Source organism: Diadema setosum, chromosome 17 (genome assembly GCF_964275005.1).
Source record: "Diadema setosum chromosome 17, eeDiaSeto1, whole genome shotgun sequence".
NCBI lineage: Eukaryota > Metazoa > Echinodermata > Echinoidea > Diadematoida > Diadematidae > Diadema > Diadema setosum.
This window is the reverse complement of record NC_092701.1, coordinates 31,787,027-31,805,461: the sequence shown is the minus strand read 5'-3', so window position 1 is coordinate 31,805,461 and position 18,435 is coordinate 31,787,027. Positions and strand designations below refer to the sequence as shown.

At 36.2% G+C, this 18,435-nt stretch overlaps 1 protein-coding gene across 1 annotated transcript in view; it reads left to right on the top strand.

Moving 5' to 3' along the window:
* The first annotated feature begins 992 nt into the window (after window positions 1–992).
* The window catches only part of LOC140240608 (carboxypeptidase E-like), a 60,954-nt gene continuing 43,511 nt past the window's right edge, over window positions 993–18,435 (top strand). Inside the window, exon 1 of the mRNA XM_072320365.1 lies at window positions 993–1,332. Within this exon, the coding sequence (XP_072176466.1) occupies window positions 993–1,332 (340 nt within the window). The remainder of the gene's footprint in view (window positions 1,333–18,435) is intronic.

Genomic DNA, 18,435 nt, shown 5'->3' with positions numbered 1-18,435 from the left:
TCACACCTGCTTTGATATTTTTAACCATCCATTTAGCCAAAAACACTGCTCAATGGCCGTTACACACCATTGGCGCATTTAGGGGTGGCTGAGAGAGAAGAGAGAGAGGGGAAGGGGGGGGGGGGGGAGAAAGAAGAAAGAGGGAAAGATAGGGGGCTTTAGAGGGAGAGAGAGAGAGAAAGCGACAGGCGGGGGTGGGGTTGGGGGAGGGTGGCACACTTCAGACACGCGGCTTCTCATTCCGTAGCGCATAGGTGAGATCCGGCTTTGTGTATGCAGTGTGCGGTGCATATCCGATAGACGCATTTTGACGAGAAGCACAGGCGAGAGTCAAGCCGTGGCGCGAGCCAGCCTACTTTTCCCTCTCCCCCAGCCTCGAACACTTATCTCTCAACTTCAGTGAGCGTACGCACTTAACGACGGTGCTCTCTTATTAGGTATACCTCATCAAGGATTCTTGCTTTTACATATTGCACGAGTGAATTAGAAACACAGAGAGAGAACAAGAACAGGCAGTATTTGGAAATGTTTTCAAGTGGAGCTTTTCGTCTTGGTACGACGATAATCAGGTTGGCATAAGCTAAGCAGCAGGTTGCTTCACTCTCTCACACCGCACACCACCTGTCCTCTATTCCTGGGCCCCTTTGCGTGTCGAAGTCTTCCGCGGCACATCTACGGGGCGCTTTGCATTGATCCCGAGGTTCTCCTTCGATTGAGGTGCATTAACAGATGGGACTTAAGTGGATATTAACGCTACTTGAAGAGTAATTTCTCGAGATCCGACATGCAAAACGGAATCATGTATTGACGTTCTTATCCAACCAATTTAGGATCGCACGAACTCTGGTTGACTTTCTATAGCTTGTTTACAAAGGACATTTCTGCAGTTAGGAAACAGAAGGCATATTTGTCAATTATTTAGAATCTCTCGACTATCTGACAACCTGGTAACAGCAACGAACATGTATTGCGAATGTGTATGCCATCTCGACATGAGCAGTCATCCACCTTCCTCAGAACATCATCAGCGTCGACGTTTCGAGAAACGCGGTCACGAAATGGCCAACACCACCACTGGCAGACGACGCTCGGCGCTGCTGACGGTCTGCCTCTTGGCGGCCCTGGCTGCTCTTGTCTGCCTGCCCGGTCCCGCTAGTGCCATCGGAGAGATACGATGGGTGTACCATGATTATACCATGCTTCACCATGCCCTGGACGATTTCCGCTTGCGATGGCCGGAACTGAGCAGGGTCTATAGCATTGGGACCAGTGTGAAAGGGAGAGAGATGTACGTTCTCGAGATCAGTGATAATCCAGGAGTACATGAATTAGGTAGGTGTCATCATCACATAATCATTGATAATACAGCAGTGACGGAGACAAAGAGATAGCTTACACGGGTTAACACCCCAGTCACGTGTATTACATATTCTTGCACAGCGGGAATATAAAATGTGTCGAGCTAGTAGTTAGCCACATTGAAATATTGCTCCATCTTAAGGCCTACTAACCTATTACTGATTATCCATTAACACTGCAATGGTGAATAAGGTAGAAAATCATTACAATCGTGGTGTAATGGTTGTCAATATTAAAACAAAGGCTGTCATACTTTCATACGAAGCATGTCCGGGTCAGTTACAAGGAGTTATCTTCTTTTGTTTTCGCTTATAGACAGATTTTTTTTCCTTAGGTCAACCCTATACAAGACATCACCAAACAATAAAAAAAAAAACAACAACCAAACAAACAAACAAACAAAGAGAAAACCCGGGCCTTTGCTGTATGTTATATGAACTATTGTAGTTTGAATGTCGAATAATAAACGTAAATGGTCATGGAGAAACGTGTACTTGCAAAGTTGTCAAGACGCTCGAAAGTCTGCTACATGTGCAAGTTAATGATGTCCCGACCCTACTTTTTGCAATTGATGTGGTAATGTGGTAGAAAGTAGGCTTAATTCTTATTTTCTGTTATATAAAGACGTTATCGACTGCCTATCCAGGTAAACTGCTGTTTAAAATGTGGGAGATAGAGCTTTTTGCATGTTCCCATCAGGTTAAGCTGGGAAGATGACCAGTTTCGTCTTAACCGTATAGGAGAAAAGACCCAAAACAATCATAATCGTGCCTCATCAAACATGTCTGCTCAGGAAGTGCAAAAGACAAATATCATTAACAATAAAAACATTATCTCTCGTAAAAGAATAAAGATAGACGAAACTGGACTCACGCACCAATTCTCTTCTTCATTCTTTGTGGCGCATGAGATCTTTAGCAACTTAGTTCAATAGTAAACCTTTCCCCTTCTCCTCCCCCTCCTGTCCCCTTCCCCTCTCTACACCCCCTTTCCCTCCCCTCTCCCTCCCCCTTCATGAGTGAGAATCCACTCAAAGCTTCGTCCTAATCACAGAGCAAAGATCCTCAAAAAAAGGGGATCTTTGGTCACAGAGAGAAACCGAGCGGGGAGATCGAGACAACCCTCTCCACATTAATCCCGTGCTGAAAGCAGGAGTGCCGTTCGGGCGCTCTCACCTGTCTTAGCACCGGATCCCGACGACCCCAAATCCCAGCTAATAGCTCCGCTCTACCGGTTTCCCCTTTGGCAGACGGGTTGGTGACAGGAATAGCATCGATTGGCTTTGGTTGTCGAGGGGTGTCTCTCATGGGACCAACATCCCCCCTTTTCTTTCTCTCTTTCATGACTTCTTTTTTTTTTTCTGGAAAGCTGATGTCGAGATGATCTTGAGGTATTGCCTCAATGCTATGCAGTTTTGACGTATCACTGGCTAACAAAAAACAACCAACAACATTAAAGTTGAGAGGAATTTCATTTATGTATTTCGTTAATTTTATATGTCTGTATTATATTAGTTACCAAATGTCTATGTTTGACTTATCTATTTTTTTCTTCCTGACAAATTGTTCATAAGAACACACAAGAAAAAGTAGTGAATGGTAAGAAAACAACAACTACAACAACAATAATAATGATAATAATAATAATGATAATAATAATAATAATGATAATAACAATAATAATAATAATAACAACAACAACAACAAACGACAATGGAATGTGAAACGTTTGATGTGCGGATTTAAATAAAGTTGTTAACTCTCGTCAGAACGAGTTCCAAAAATTAGAATGTCCTTGAACATCTACACCTGAATGCCGTTGGAATATACAGTGTAGTGGGATATGCGTGTAGCGCAATATTGGCACACAGACACCAAGGCTGTCATCGTCGATTTTAACCCTAAATTCACCCATTGTGGCCGTAACAAAATGTTGATGTCTTGTTGAAAACATTGGAGCGTTTTGATATATACACGTATATATTTATATAAATATATGTATAGAAAAAAATCAACGTACAGGCCTACTTGCGTTTCCTCTGCAAGTCTGCATGCAGAGACATTTAACTGACACCTTCCCTATGTGGACAGACAAACTGACAGACAGACACCAGGCACTGGTCTCGTCAATTTTGACCCGCTTCCCTTCATGTGTGACGTGCAGGAGAAATTCAAGATTTCCGAAACAACTCGCGCACCTGATACGACCACAAGCCAGTGACGAGGGGGTTTGCGGTGTACTAATAGAACAGTTACGCTAGCTCTGCACAGTGTTGGAAAAATGTCATGGTCTTTTTCTGCTGGCAAAGGAAATGCCAAAGAGTAAATTTCCTAGGGCAGACATTTTATCTGCAAACTTTATCTTCACACTGACATCGTCCCAACATAAGTAGGGAAGCGAGTTTGTCTTCCTAAGCTAGAAAACAATCCGAAGAGAAAACCCGTACAATACTCAAACTGACATCGCAGAGAATGTTTCGCTTATTATATATCACAAGAAACGAAAACAAATAAAAGCTATGAAAATTATGACAGAGTTTCACATGTTTTCATAAAACCTAGTAGTAGGTCAAATAGATAGGCCCTATAGGTTACAGTCATCATTAAAATGAGACGCGACGCAACGGTATGTCATCATCTAAGGAAAAAAACAAACAAACTAAGAACATTCCACTGGTTTGCGAGAAGATCTTCTTAGATTTTTGTTTATTTTTTCTTTTTACTTGAAATGAATTTCAAAAAGAAAAAAATCACATCCGTCCCATTCGCCAATCAAATGTAAACTTATAACAGCAAAGAAGTAAAAGGAGAGTTATAGGAACTGGTTGATGGACAATGGTGTCAACATTGTTCAAGAGGGGAAAAAATGTGTGTCTTTACGACGTTATCATATTTTGTGTTGTGTGTGTAAGGTTCATATCGTATTTGCCCCTTTCTTCCTGCGGGGTTGGATTAACGCGTGACCTTCTGATATTCGCGCATGTCATCGGTGGATTAAAGAGCAGAAGGTTGTATCAAAAATAGCAACGGATTTTCTTAGCGAAGCATTATCTATTCAGAAGTGACCAATAAACGGCTAAAGAAGTAATCATCAACAAAATACTAACTTATTCACACAAAAGAAAAGAAGAAATGAATGATATGGTGAAAGTATTTGAAGGCACCACTTTCTCTGCATCCAAGAAACTTTCATTCTACTTGATTTTGTCAACATATTATTTGTTTTTCTCTTGACAAATATGATACTGTAATCATTGAGATACAGATAATGTGGATGTATTCATATGATGACGTCACAATTAGGGGAAGAATCAGAGATAGACAGTGAAAAGCAATGCGTGCAATCTTATGGATCCTTTAGAGAAAATGGTATGAGTCGGGAGTGAAAATTGCAAGGAAAGACAATGAGAAACGATAGATAAACAAGTCAAAGAGACGTCTAGGAAATGGCCCATTATTATGTGGCTGTATAGTGACCCATGCATCACAAAACTACCAAAAAGTTTCCGGACATAAGTTCTTATAAAGGGCGGACTCTGACAGAAAAGATTCTCATTAAAATGAATTTTACTTCAATAAAAATAAGCTTTCCAAACCCATCTAAAATACTTGAAAGAAAGTACACACTAGAGAGAAGAGTGAACTGAGTAAAGATGCTTTGAAGTTTAGGATCTAGAATCTAGTAAAGCAGTAAAGTGGGTGATTTCACCCAGCTGGCTGTCTGCAGTGAATGGAACAAAGACCAGGATATAAAACTCCAAGACAACCACTATGAAGGGGTTATCAAACTGAACTAAAAGTTTGCATATCATTAAGTCCATTCTATTCATGTCCGAAACGAACTTCCAACGCAATATATAGCGCCATCCCTTCAAAAGTTATTGAAGTTGAAAGTGAAAAGTGTTTCAAGAGTTTTTTCAGTGTTCCGAATCCATAAATCGAGCAAGTCAACGTCAGACCGAAATAGAATGCGTTAGAAAGAAACTGCTAAATTCCCATTCGTTGTGTGATCCCAAACTTTAGAAATGTATTGAAGAAGAATAGCTCTTTTAGAAGATTAAGAAAAAAAAAACCTAAACCTCGCGGAAATTGGGTGTTTGCTTTTGTTTTGTTTTGTTCTGTGATGCATGGTTACGTACCTAACCAGGGTAGCCTGTTTCGTATTGTTACTGCTCTCCCTGTAGTGGTCCTTGGCATTAAATAATTCAGCTTCTCAGGTTACCCCATTATGCTTTACACACCTGCATGATCCCGCACCGGGCATCCGGGCGAGGTTCGACCCAATGGCCTTGTATCTAAAGTCCATAGCCCTTATTCTCTTTGGTGTTCTTCTGACACGTCATTCAGTGCCCAGAAAATTTCGAGAGGATTCGCTCCCATGTGTGTATCCGTTGAGCGTTATATCGACTGACATCAGCCGATAATTTGCTGTCTTTCACACAAGTTAGTCTATCATAAATCTTTGCGGGAAATGAATTAACTGTTTTGAACTGGGAGAGAATCTGGAAAAGGGGACGTTAGAACATGTAACAGTCTCACATCATCGAGGTTTGGAAACGAGAACCGACATTTATGAATTGAAAATTTAGTGTCGCAGTGGCTATAAACCGATACGCAAGATGTTGCATTGTAAATGAAACTCGACAGGTTTCATTTCCATCTGAGTGTAATGATAACCTAAGGCGTTATAGTCTAGATATTTTCTATGACAGACTGCAACACGAAACTCGTTCCTGAAGGCAAAAATGAAACAATCCGACAATCCATTATTAGATTTTTGCTTGTATAGAGACAAACCGATACATATTTTTTTCTCTTTTTTTCGGTGTAGTTAATGATAAAGTCACCCATGTCGTGTGACTTAGCCTTGACTCCAATAAAATCAATTCGCGAAAGGAGAATTGGATTCTCTACCACGGAGACGGGCGAGAGGTCCCGCTGGGAAGGCAAGGTCGCGTGCTGTGAGTCCCGACGGCATTCCCGACCGGGAACGGATCTTCCAGTAGGACAGTACAGGGAGTATGCTAGAGATTTGCCTCAGTGGTAAATACATGTAGGTATCTTCCCTGTATGTTCACGTCCGAGCGTTTCAACAACCCCCTTGGTGCGTTTTCTGCTTTAAAGCCTTGTCAGTTGAGGGCGGGTGGATTTAGCTTCATTGATATGCGTCAGTATTTCCATTGAATACCGATTCAGCATCGGGACATTTTTACACCCTTCGTGTGTTCACACTATAGACGTAAAAGTTGTAAAGAAGTCATAGAGCTGATCTAGAAAATCCTACTTGCGAAGCTCTTCGACATGTTGACCATGGCCCAGATGGACGAGTTTAATTCGAGAGATTGCGTCGAAACAACCAATGAAAAAATTTGAATCAGTATTATCAATACTACGTATTGATGAATATACAAAATGAGAACAATAGTAATAATAAGAATGTTTCCAGACTAAACCGTCCACAGATATGGTTTATTGAGAAAAAGAGTTGATATCTCCATATATTTTAGGCTTTATTGCAAAATTGTTATATGGTGGGATATTTTGTGATACAACTGACCTACACATTTGGATCAAATGTGATATCTCAATTTTTTTTTTATCCCAATGTTAAAAAAAGACTAATGCCATTATGCCATCTGAAATGTTATATGAGACTTGTTTAGATTTTTGACTAGGTCTCTCATCTTCTCTTGGTTTCTGTTTATATACATTTTATCAAAGAAGGAATGTTGCACGCAATTATGTTGCCGTATAATTTGACGTGTGATACGCCTGTTTTACAAATTATCTTGGTACAGCCAATTTGTTTTCAGCATGCAAAGAGGCAACTGAATTACTGCGGCTAAGATTAGAGCAAATGTTCAGAGAGAACAGGACTATGTGTTCATGTTTGTTGGAGGGGGTGGGGAAAGGGAGAGATGAAGGAGGGACATGAAGGGATGGTAAGAGGCAGATCTTTGTGAATATTATCACTATTCTGTTCAGTCTGTTTAGTGCAAATTCAGTGCAGATGAGACTATACGCGCTTGGGGTCCTCCTTTGTAGAATTTTCGGCTCAGCCTCAAAGGAAATGAGTTTGAACTCAAAGAGTGCAAAGTAGTTATTCTGACGGTATACTAAAATAAAAGGATGAACTCTAATGGGTATACAGCCAAGTTTCTCATATTTTTTTTTTCTATCTGTTACTAGAGCTCCTTTTACTTAGGTATGTTTTATATATAGGGATATGAGGAAGTTAAATGTTGTGAATGACAGGGACAGATCGGAATAATGTTCTCGTAAGCATTGGTGTGTAGAGACAAAGTTGTAACTGAAATATTACAGTCTGGGAGACAATCGGCAGGCAGGCCTAAATGAAGATGAATGAGACAAAGTCAGTATGACAAGATTGCGGCATTTCTTATAACAATACAATCTATCCAAAACTCCCTTTATCATGTTTATTATGTAGGACCTATAACACTGACGAGTACGTCATCTCCACCTATTCATCTACTTTTTTTCTGATGATGTAGTTATCTTCAACCTTTCCCCTATGAAAACTAGCATAAAATTACGGTTCAATTCATATTATAATCTTACCTTAATGTCCTCGATGAATTACCTGAGTTGTCAACCCAAGTTACTAAGCGTCCAACAGGTACTATGGTATTGCGAATATTCATTTTCCCCTTCCAAATTACCTATGCTATTTAAGTCACTTGTTTGCATTGAATGTATTTCGATACCTGGAATTCAATTCACGTATACTCGTAACTACTACAAACCTTCGCCAAGTTTTTTGTTTTGTTTTGTTTTTTGTTTTCTAGGTGCTTGAGAAACAATATCTGAGAAAAAGGTATCCGCAAAACTCGAACGTGTCGTGTTAGTATAGACAATTCAATGTGTCCTTTGGTCAATTGACATGATATTTTCAGATTTTGGTGCATGACGGCGATGGCGACCGCACATTCTACACGTTATAATCTTTATATAGCGTCCCTCATGACAACACTGTAATGTTGTACCACTGATATAAAGGTATGACATCTGATACACTCACTGAATCGCCTCGTCAGCGAAATTATGTTAAGTTTTATATTACTCTGATGTCAGTAGAAAAAAAAAGAAAAACATGCAATGAGGTTGACTTAGATCGAATAGCTGAATCCGCTGCCACCGACAACGGGCGCGCTATAGCACATTATAAGTGAATGTCGATCTATCCGTGAAAGAATGTACTATCCACGCTCCCCTGTCATCCCCGTTTGGCCCCATTATACATGTCATAGCAATTAGAAGAATAAACGAGGTTGATCCGGCTTGGTTTCGCTCGAAGGTGGGTTGCCTTACCTACCCCACGGGTCTCGCGGAAAGATGACATATCTCAGGATGACAGGCAATGACAGCTACATTGTCATGTCAGTCACGACGGAAGCTCCTGTGAATAGGAGAATTATCGCTTCTGCCAAAATCAGTAATTTACCTGGGCGATGATGGTTTTGTCCCATTTTGCATATAACACTTATACACACTCACATCCCTTATGCCCGTATGCATGTGTGTATATACATAATATGTATCATAATTATATTCATAATCAGTCTGATGATACACAGAATAAAGATATTGAAGATTGTAATGACAATATATAGTGTAATGATGATAGTAATAGCAATGGTAATGATCGTATTTATTTCTTGTTTTGAACAACGGTATACACAAATACACGTACATCTATCTATCTATCTATCTATCTATTTTTCTTTCTTTCTTTCTTTTTGTTTATCTATCTTTCTGTATACCATATATTATATATAGAATTATATATATATATATATATATATATATATATATATATATATATATATATATATTCATTCATTCATTCATTTATTTCCATATCAAAACATAACATTTACAAATATCAAAACACGAGGCTTGTCGGAAATGATCGCCTACAAACAATTATTAATACATTTCAACTAAACAATTATCATACAAATTCAATTGATAAAACAAAGGTGGAAGATACAATGAAAAGAGAAGAAAAGAGGCAAAGGTGGAAAGAATGCTTACTTATACTTACAGTTTCAGATACATTTCGTCAAAAATATATTTTTTATAATGCCTTTTAAATTGACGTAAAGTCTTACTACTTATGACTGTTGGAGGTAGAGTATTCCAAAGAATAGGGCCATGGTAAAATATAGAGGATTGAGTTTTTGAAATCCGGTTTAATGGTGTGTGTATATTTTGGGCATTCCTGGTACATGTATTATAATTGTGAATGGAACAATTCAAAGTGAACTGGTTGTGAAATACTTCAGAAAGAACTTTGTTGGAAACTTTAAACATAAAAATCACACTTTCCAAAGAAATAAATTCTTGAACAGGTAAAATTTTCATCTTAAGAAATAATGGCTTACTGGGAGCTAAATATGAAGAGTGGGTTATCAAACGAATACTGCGTTTCTGTAATTTATGAATACGATCAATATTTTTCTTTGTAGTAAAACCCCAAACAATACTACAATATTTTATGTGAGCTAAAACAAACGAATAATACAGCATCTTTAAAATATTCTGTGGAAGAAATTGTAATTTGTACACAACACCAATATTTTTCGATATTGTTGAACATATATGATTCACATGGGAATTCCAGGACAATTTATCATCAATAAAAACACCTACAATTTTTATATCATATACTCGTTTAATTTCCTCATCTCTACACATCAATTTCAAATTACTGTCAAGTTTATAATATACATGTATAATTGGTCTTATCAACATTCAAAACCAATTTATTTACCGACAACCAATTACTTATACAATCAAGTTGAGCATTCATATTATAAAATAATGTCTTTGGGTCTGTGCCTTTACAAAATACACTTGTGTCATCTGCAAATAATATATAATCTACATCATATGTTGAATGCAGCAAATCATTTATATACAATAAAAAAAGAAGAGGCCCAAGAATAGACCCTTGTGGTACTCCACATTTTATCTCTTTAAGTTTAGATGGGACACCATTAATATTTGTTAATTGTTTACGATTTGAGAGATAACTTGTAAATGATTTTAATGGAGTGCCACTTACACCATAATAACATAATTTTTGTAACAAAATGAAATGATCTATGACATCAAATGCTTTGGTTAAATTATTCTTTATCATCTATAGCCTGATTTATCTTATTAATGAGTTGTAATATTGCCGTTTCTGTTGAATATCTCTGCCTAAAACTATATTGATTTCTAATGAGTATATTATGTTTATTCAAAAATTCTATTAACCTATTATAAATACATTTTTTCTAATATTTTCGAAAATATAGCCAATACTGATATTGGACGATAATTATTCACATCAGTTAATTTTCCTTTTTTGAATTGGTGTGACTCGTGCAGTTTTCATTTTTCAGGGAAAGTACCAGTACGCAAACATTCATTAAAAATGATACATAATGGAGCACAAATCAATGAAATAACACATTTTACCACCTTGATATCAGTATCATCAATACCAGAGTTGATGTTGTTGTTCATATCATTAACTATAGTTATTATTTCATCATTTGTTATTGGTTAAAAAAAAAGAGTATTATCATTTATTATGGCATTTTCAGATAATCTTGAAAGACTTATTCGCATTTTCATCATTTTTTAAATCTTGCAATTTTGAACCAATATTAACAAAATATTCATTAAATGTGTTCACAATATCTTGACTGTTGGTAACTTTTTCATTACCGAAATGAAGAGACTAAATAACTGTATTTTTCTTACTTTTATACAAAACATTATTAATCAATTTCCAAATACTTTTCATTATATATAATATATACTAGTTATCGTAATGTTCTTACTTCTGTGTTGCGTGAGGCAAAAAAGAAATATTTTTCTTCACTGTTTCTTCTCCATGAGAAGGACATTAAATCCACGTGGAAAGTCATTAATGATGTTCTTCAGAAGAAACGAAATAAATCGGATATCCATAAGATTTGTTTAAATGACATCGAGTTAAGAGATGATAATGAAATCTCTGAAGCGTTTAACTCATATTTTGTGAAGGTTGGATCTAATTTAGCTGATGTTATTCCGGAAACGGACATACCGTTTTCTACGTATTTAAGTCATCGCAATAATCAATCTTTGTTTTTTATGCCTGTATTAGAATCCGAAATTGTTGACATTGTAAATAATCTTAAAGCCAAAAAAAGTACTGGTTATGATGGAATTTCTAATTATCTCCTGAAATATCTTGTACATGAGATTGTTGTACCCCTCGCCCATATATTTAATTTGTCATTACTGAACGGTGTAGTGCCTACTAGGATGAAAATCACTAAAGTTATCCCGATATATAAAAAGGGCCGAGAGGACGAACTGGGAAATTATCGACCAATATCGTTATTAACTTCTTTTTCTAAATTACTTGAAAAGATTGTGTACACACGTGTATTCCCATTCTTAAACGACTGTAATGTAATAGATGATAATCAATTTGGATTTCGTAAAAAGCATTCCACAATTCATGCTATTTTACTCATGCTAGAGAAAATTATCAAAGCGATCGATGCCAAGTGTCACACAGTAGGTATCTTTCTTGACTACTCCAAGGCCTTTGACACAATCAACCATGAAATATTATTGTACAAATTACATCACTATGGGATTCGTGGAAGGGCCTGGGAGTGGTTTAGAAGTTACCTTACTGGAAGAACTCAATTTGTTAGTTTGAATGGCCATGTGTCCAGCTCACAGCCTATAACTTGTGGGGTACCGCAAGGATCCCTTTTAGGTCCTTTATTGTTTATTCTTTATATGAATGACTTTCGCAGTTCGTCCTCTCTGCTCTATTTTCTACTTTTTGCCGATGACACCAGCATTTTTTATTCAAATCGAAACCCTCATGTTTTACTGAATACCATTAATACTGAATTAAAATCAGTATCTAAGTGGATTAAGGCTAATAAATTGTCATTGAATTTGACCAAGACAAAATTTATGGTTTTTAGCAATATAATCAATATTTTACCGGGTAAGTTGGTTGTTAACGACGTGGAATTGAACCAGGTGGAATATATAAAATTCCTTGGTCTTTATATTGATTGTAAGTTGACATGGAAAGTTCATGTTGATTCATTGCGTAAATTACTATCCAAAAATGTAGGTGTTATGTATAAGTTAAAACAGTATTTTCCTAAACATGTTCTCCATTCATTGTATTCTACTCTATTTTTGCCTTATATAGGTTATGGAATCCTGGCATGGGGAAACTGCTGTACAACTAGACTCAATTCTTTATTACTGATACAGAAAAGAGCTATACGGATAATTAACTTCGCCACATTTTTGGAACACACTAATATCTTATTCTTTTCCAGTAGAACACTTAAAATCCAGGATTTATATCATTTCAATATCGGGTCATTTATGTATCAGTTAAACTCAGGTGGTCTCCCTGATGTGTTTTCTTCGATGTTCGTCAAAAATACTGAAGTTCATTCTTACCCTACTAGACAAAAAGATTCTTTTCATCTTTCTCCTGTACGGACCGTATCTGCTTTAAAAACAATAACCACTACAGGACCTAAATTTTGGAATGAGTTGGATAGAGAAATAATCCAATCCCAGTCTCTCTATTCATTTAAGCATAAACTTAAACTAGTTTTTCTGAATTCATATCTATAGCTATTCTTCAATCCTCCTCGACATTCTCTGGTCATGCTTCACATTACTGACATTATCGATTATGTAACATGTGCCTCGCTCGTGATTTCTGTATTATCTCCTGAACTTCCTTTGTACACATTTGGTATCTCTGCTATTGTACACTGCATCTGACTTGTACCTCGCTCGGGTGATCACGCAACTCTCAAGAAGTCTTGTGCCGCGGACATTGTTTTCTTTGTTTTTTTCTTTTTCTTTTTACTTTTTGGCGATTATATTTCTCCAATTCACAAATTGTCATTCCTTTAATTACATATACCAAGTAAGAAATAATCTCACATCCGCATCTGGGAATCTACACCCTACAAGCAATGCTTCTATGTAGATTCCTCATATTTCACATGTTTTATTGTCTTATAAGCTGTACTTGACAATTCATCCAGGCTTTTGTATTGTGATTTTTATGTTTTATGTATTTCTTGAAATGTGGAATATGGAACAATAAAAAACAAACAAACAAACAATATTACCTTTTACTTATCAAATTTCCTATCAAAATAATCTCTTTTAGCTTGTCGTATTTTCATAGTTACATAATTCCGACATTTTCTTTACATTTCCTTTCGATGCAAAGTGGGATTCAAAAGATATTTCTTATACAATTGTAATTTTTTATGACAAAGCTTTAGTAAATCCTTTGTTAACCATGTTTTTTTATTTCTATTCTTTGGACAAAAAAAAAAATTCTTTGGAAAACATTCTTTATAATTTTCTTGAAATATTTGCAAAAAATATCATAATTATCATTTACATCATCTTCAACAAAAATATTTTCCCACCGTATTTTAATCATCTTCATAAAAAAATCCGTAAGTTAGATTCATTAATCAAACGTCTCTGATTTTTACATGGCAACACATTCTTGATATAAGTAGGGCCTGATAAAATGGCAAAAATCGGTATATTATCACTGATGTCATTTACAAGAATACCTGATTGTATTGGGATAGTTACATTTTTAAGGATATTATGTAACAAAGAAGCAGATGCTTGGGTAATACGCGTAGGACTATTAATAACTGGTTGCATATGAAAACTTAACAACAAATCTAAAAATAAATCAATCTTACAATTAACATTCAGTTTTGTTAAATCGACATTGAAATCACCCAAAATAAAACAATTGCATAATATTAAGTCTATCTTATCCAAAAGAATTGCAAAATCTGTAATAAAAACATCAATATCTTGACATGGTGGGCGGTATACAACACCTATAATAGTTTTTTTTTATTTTTTTTTTTTTACAGTGAACATTACTAGGAATTTGTGCAAAAATACTTTCATATGACTCAGAAAAAGCTGTTAAATCATTTCTTACAAAACATTTCAACGACTCATGTGTATACACACCTGTTCCACCACCTCTCTTATTTTTCCTATTTTTTATAACAAAAATAAAATGTATAACCATCAAGGGAATACATATCTATTGATGAGGACGAATTCAACCATGTTTCTGTTACTCCTGTAACTTTAAATCTATGACTAATACTACTGAGACAGACATTCATATTTTCAAAATCGCATGGTAAACTTCTGCAATTAAAATGAACCAAGGAAAATGAATCTGAATATACATCCCCATACTTTAAATCAAATTCAGGAACATCAAGGTAAGTATTTAACAAGTCATCATTACCCATTGCATTGGCATTATCCATTTTGAGGTGATTGGGGGTTATTGAGAAGAAGACTTTTTTTTACACTTTTTGGGTACTGAAAGTAAGACTTTCTACATTTTTTAGGCAAAATTTTGTACAGTGTAATGGTGCATATATAGACGAACATACATGTATCATGACTAACCTAGTTTCCAATAGAACAAAGGTTAGAAATAGAATGAAGAGAAAGTACACTAAAAACAAAATATTGACACATTAAAAACTGTTATTTTAAACAAACACTACAAACTATCAACCAAATTGTGATCTCAGAAATGACAATGATAAGCTCGGTAGGAGCACTGGATTGATCAAATATCAAAGTTTACCAGGAAAATCAATAACAGGAGGCACATCAGAAAAAGAAAAGAAAAATTACTGTTACATTTCTGTGAAATACCCTAATGCAGTTTCTTCAGGTCCTCTTCGCAGGTGATCAGCTTTGTTATGTTTTTTCCCCCAGATGCAGCGACAAGAGCTATTATGCGACCGTCTGAAGACCAGGCCGATTTGACGTTTTCTGCATTGCAAGCCATCGATATATATATAAAACAAGGCCTATATGCAGATATGGATATATAGTAGAGCTATTAAAGGTCCAGTTTACCTTTGGGAGCAGTGATTTCAAAAATGTTCAAGATATCACATTTGATGCATATGTGTAGGTCTGTTGTATCATAAAACGTCCTACCATATGAAATATTTGCAATAAAACCTAAAATATAAGGAAATATCAGGGTTTTTCTCAATAAACCGTAACTGTATACGGTTTAGTCTGGAAACATTTTTATTATAACTATTGTTCACATTTTGTGTATTTAACAACACTTAACATCGATTATACGGATTCAAATTTTTACAGTGGTTGTTTCTATCCCTAACTCACATTTTAGAACTATTTTAAAGCACTAATGCTTTCATCTGCAAATGGTAAATTATGCCTTTAAGATGTTTATTCTCTTTTGTTATAAACTATATGTATGATGAAAACAAGACAAATGAAGAGTTTGTTTGCAAAAACCGATAAGTCCATATTTGTCAAATGGAGATATTTGCGATTAAAGGTCAAGAAAAATAAAGAGAATAGTAAGAAATTGTTTGCTTCTTTTGACCATAACTTCAAAAATGTACCTTTATATGTGGTGACCAATATATCATTTTAAAGGTATTATTTTATACTTTTTGATAGAGACCCTACTTCAAAATCTTCAAAAATGGACTTATCGGTTTTTGCAAACAAACTCTTCAAATAAACGAGAGAGAAAAAATGTCATAATCTTGTGTCAAATCTAAAACTTAGAACCAATGACCGATTCAGCTCTGTTGGATGAACGAGAGATGCTATCATCGGTTTAGACGATTTTGTTTTAATGTTCACAGCAGTTTTCTTGATTAAGCAACGTCCCACATCCGACTGGCCCAAGTTTCGTACGCCACAAGAGCCTTTCGTGAGACACCGAAGGCATATGAAATATCGTGCTTCCGACACGGGCCGAAAATAGCAACCAAGAATGATAAACCGATGAGCAACCTTTAATTCATCACCTATAAAGGAAACGAAAAATATCTTCGCTTCTCTCTGTGGAGTATAATTTGCATTTATGTATGGGTGTGTGTGTGTGTGTATGTGTGTGTGTGTGTGTGTGTGCGCGCGCGCGTGTTTGCGTGAATGAGTGCTGAGTAATTCATGGATTTTATGCGGTACGCACAAGGAGGGCGCTGTGGCTGAACCCCTGATTTGAGTGGGTCAGGAAATCGAGCGACATCTTTCACTGTCTTCATTCCTCTAATAGTTCACCCACAGGAAGGACAAAACAGAGTGAAAGTGAGTACTTCCGGTGCAAAGGGGAAGAGGGGGAGGAGTATATAGGAGGGGGAATTGTGGGAAATCAAAAGAAAAATAGAACTATAAATCATCTTTCCGTCTCGTTCTTTTTTCTTTTTCTTTTTTTTTCTGGTTGTAATCAAATCCCGGAAGTGCTCATAATATTGAGAGTCACCTGTCACCTGACAGCACGAAAGATGTAGATAGAGAAAGAAGAATGAGAATGACAAGATGTTCTGCATCTAAATAAGCGAAGGTAATCATTTTGTCCGAGTCATTCTTTCAGGATATTTTTATCACTTCGAGGACACCTCGAAGGTGAGACAAAGTAAAAAATATATATATATATATCTGCATTACGCGTGGATGATGAAACCTTCTGTTTTGACTTTTGTGAGGTCGTTACCACTACACGTCTCCGACTTGCGTAACGCGTGATCATGTGGGAAAAGAAAATGTGTGTGTGTGTGCGCGCGCATGTGTGTATAATTTATGTATGATAATGGTGTAAGAACATGCATGTCTATGGGTGAAACTAATCGATGTATAGGCCTACACTTGTAAAGAGAGAGAAGAAGGAGAAATGCAAGTTATCTACACCAGAATGAGAGACAAGCGGACCTTGATGGCAAGTATGCAACCCTTTGACCTTTGACCTGCTCGTCACCTCGAACGTGCGTCTAGCAGTACTATAGTCTAGTGTAAATGTTTATATATCCATATCACAGTATCTATAACCTATCTCCCTCTCCCTCGATGATTTTTTTCCCGTTAGTTTCTTTTTATATATCCCCTATTTGTTTCTCCAAAGTTCTCATTAGGTCAACACAACTGATTACATGGCTTTATGATTAGATATATTATGATATATACCTATACTATAATAAAATGTGTAACTGTACAAGAGACAAAAAGAGAGAAAGTAAATAGGGGGTGGGGCAGAAGAGAGGGGGAAAGAAAGAAAGAATTCCGTGACAATGATTACCGTCAACCCTCATTCCCGTCCTATGTGCGTCGAGTCTGTCACTGTCAGCTGCTACTCGAACTGATATTAGCGTCACTCAGCGCAGGGCCGATTTGTGGGTGGCGATTACTAGTACTGCGCAGTGCCGTGCGCTTGAACCAATCGGATGGACGAGGCAGGATTCTCGCAGCTTTTTGATCCCAAGTATAGATCGTACACGACAAGCTGACATGTCTTTCTAACAATGTAGAAATTATTTTGAAAGCGATTCAGTTATCTTCTCCTTTGTTCATGTCTTCAATCATTTGTTCATTCATTCACACATTAAATTTTGTTAATTCCATCAAGTCTCTCTTACGTATGACTCTTAGTCATACACTTTTATCCAAACCGTAATAACTTAAATTTAAGTTTAATGAAACCAGAACTTTATAAGTCTTAAAAAGATTGTAGTGATAGTAGTAATGATGATAATGATGATGATGAAAATAATGATAATAATAATGATACTACTACTACTAATAATGATAAGGATAATAATAATGGTAGCTAATGATAAATCATTACTTTTGTAATTATAATGGTACCTACATGATGATAATTAATATTCTCTTAAATGTTATCATTTTCATTATTGTTTTAACTATCATCGTTTTCATCAGCATGATCTTTATCATTGCTGTCATTTTGGGCTGTTGCCATTATAAGCTACTTCAGCTGATAACAATCATGGTGCTTGAAGTTATAAGGGCGTTCTATTTCGAGAATACCCTTGATAATATTATGCCTTATACATCCAATCAAGTATGCTTTGCACGTACATCTCTAGCTCTCATCACGTTAATAAGCAATGTCAATCGCAACACCTGCGTTTTTTCTTCAAAGCTTTTAAGAAAT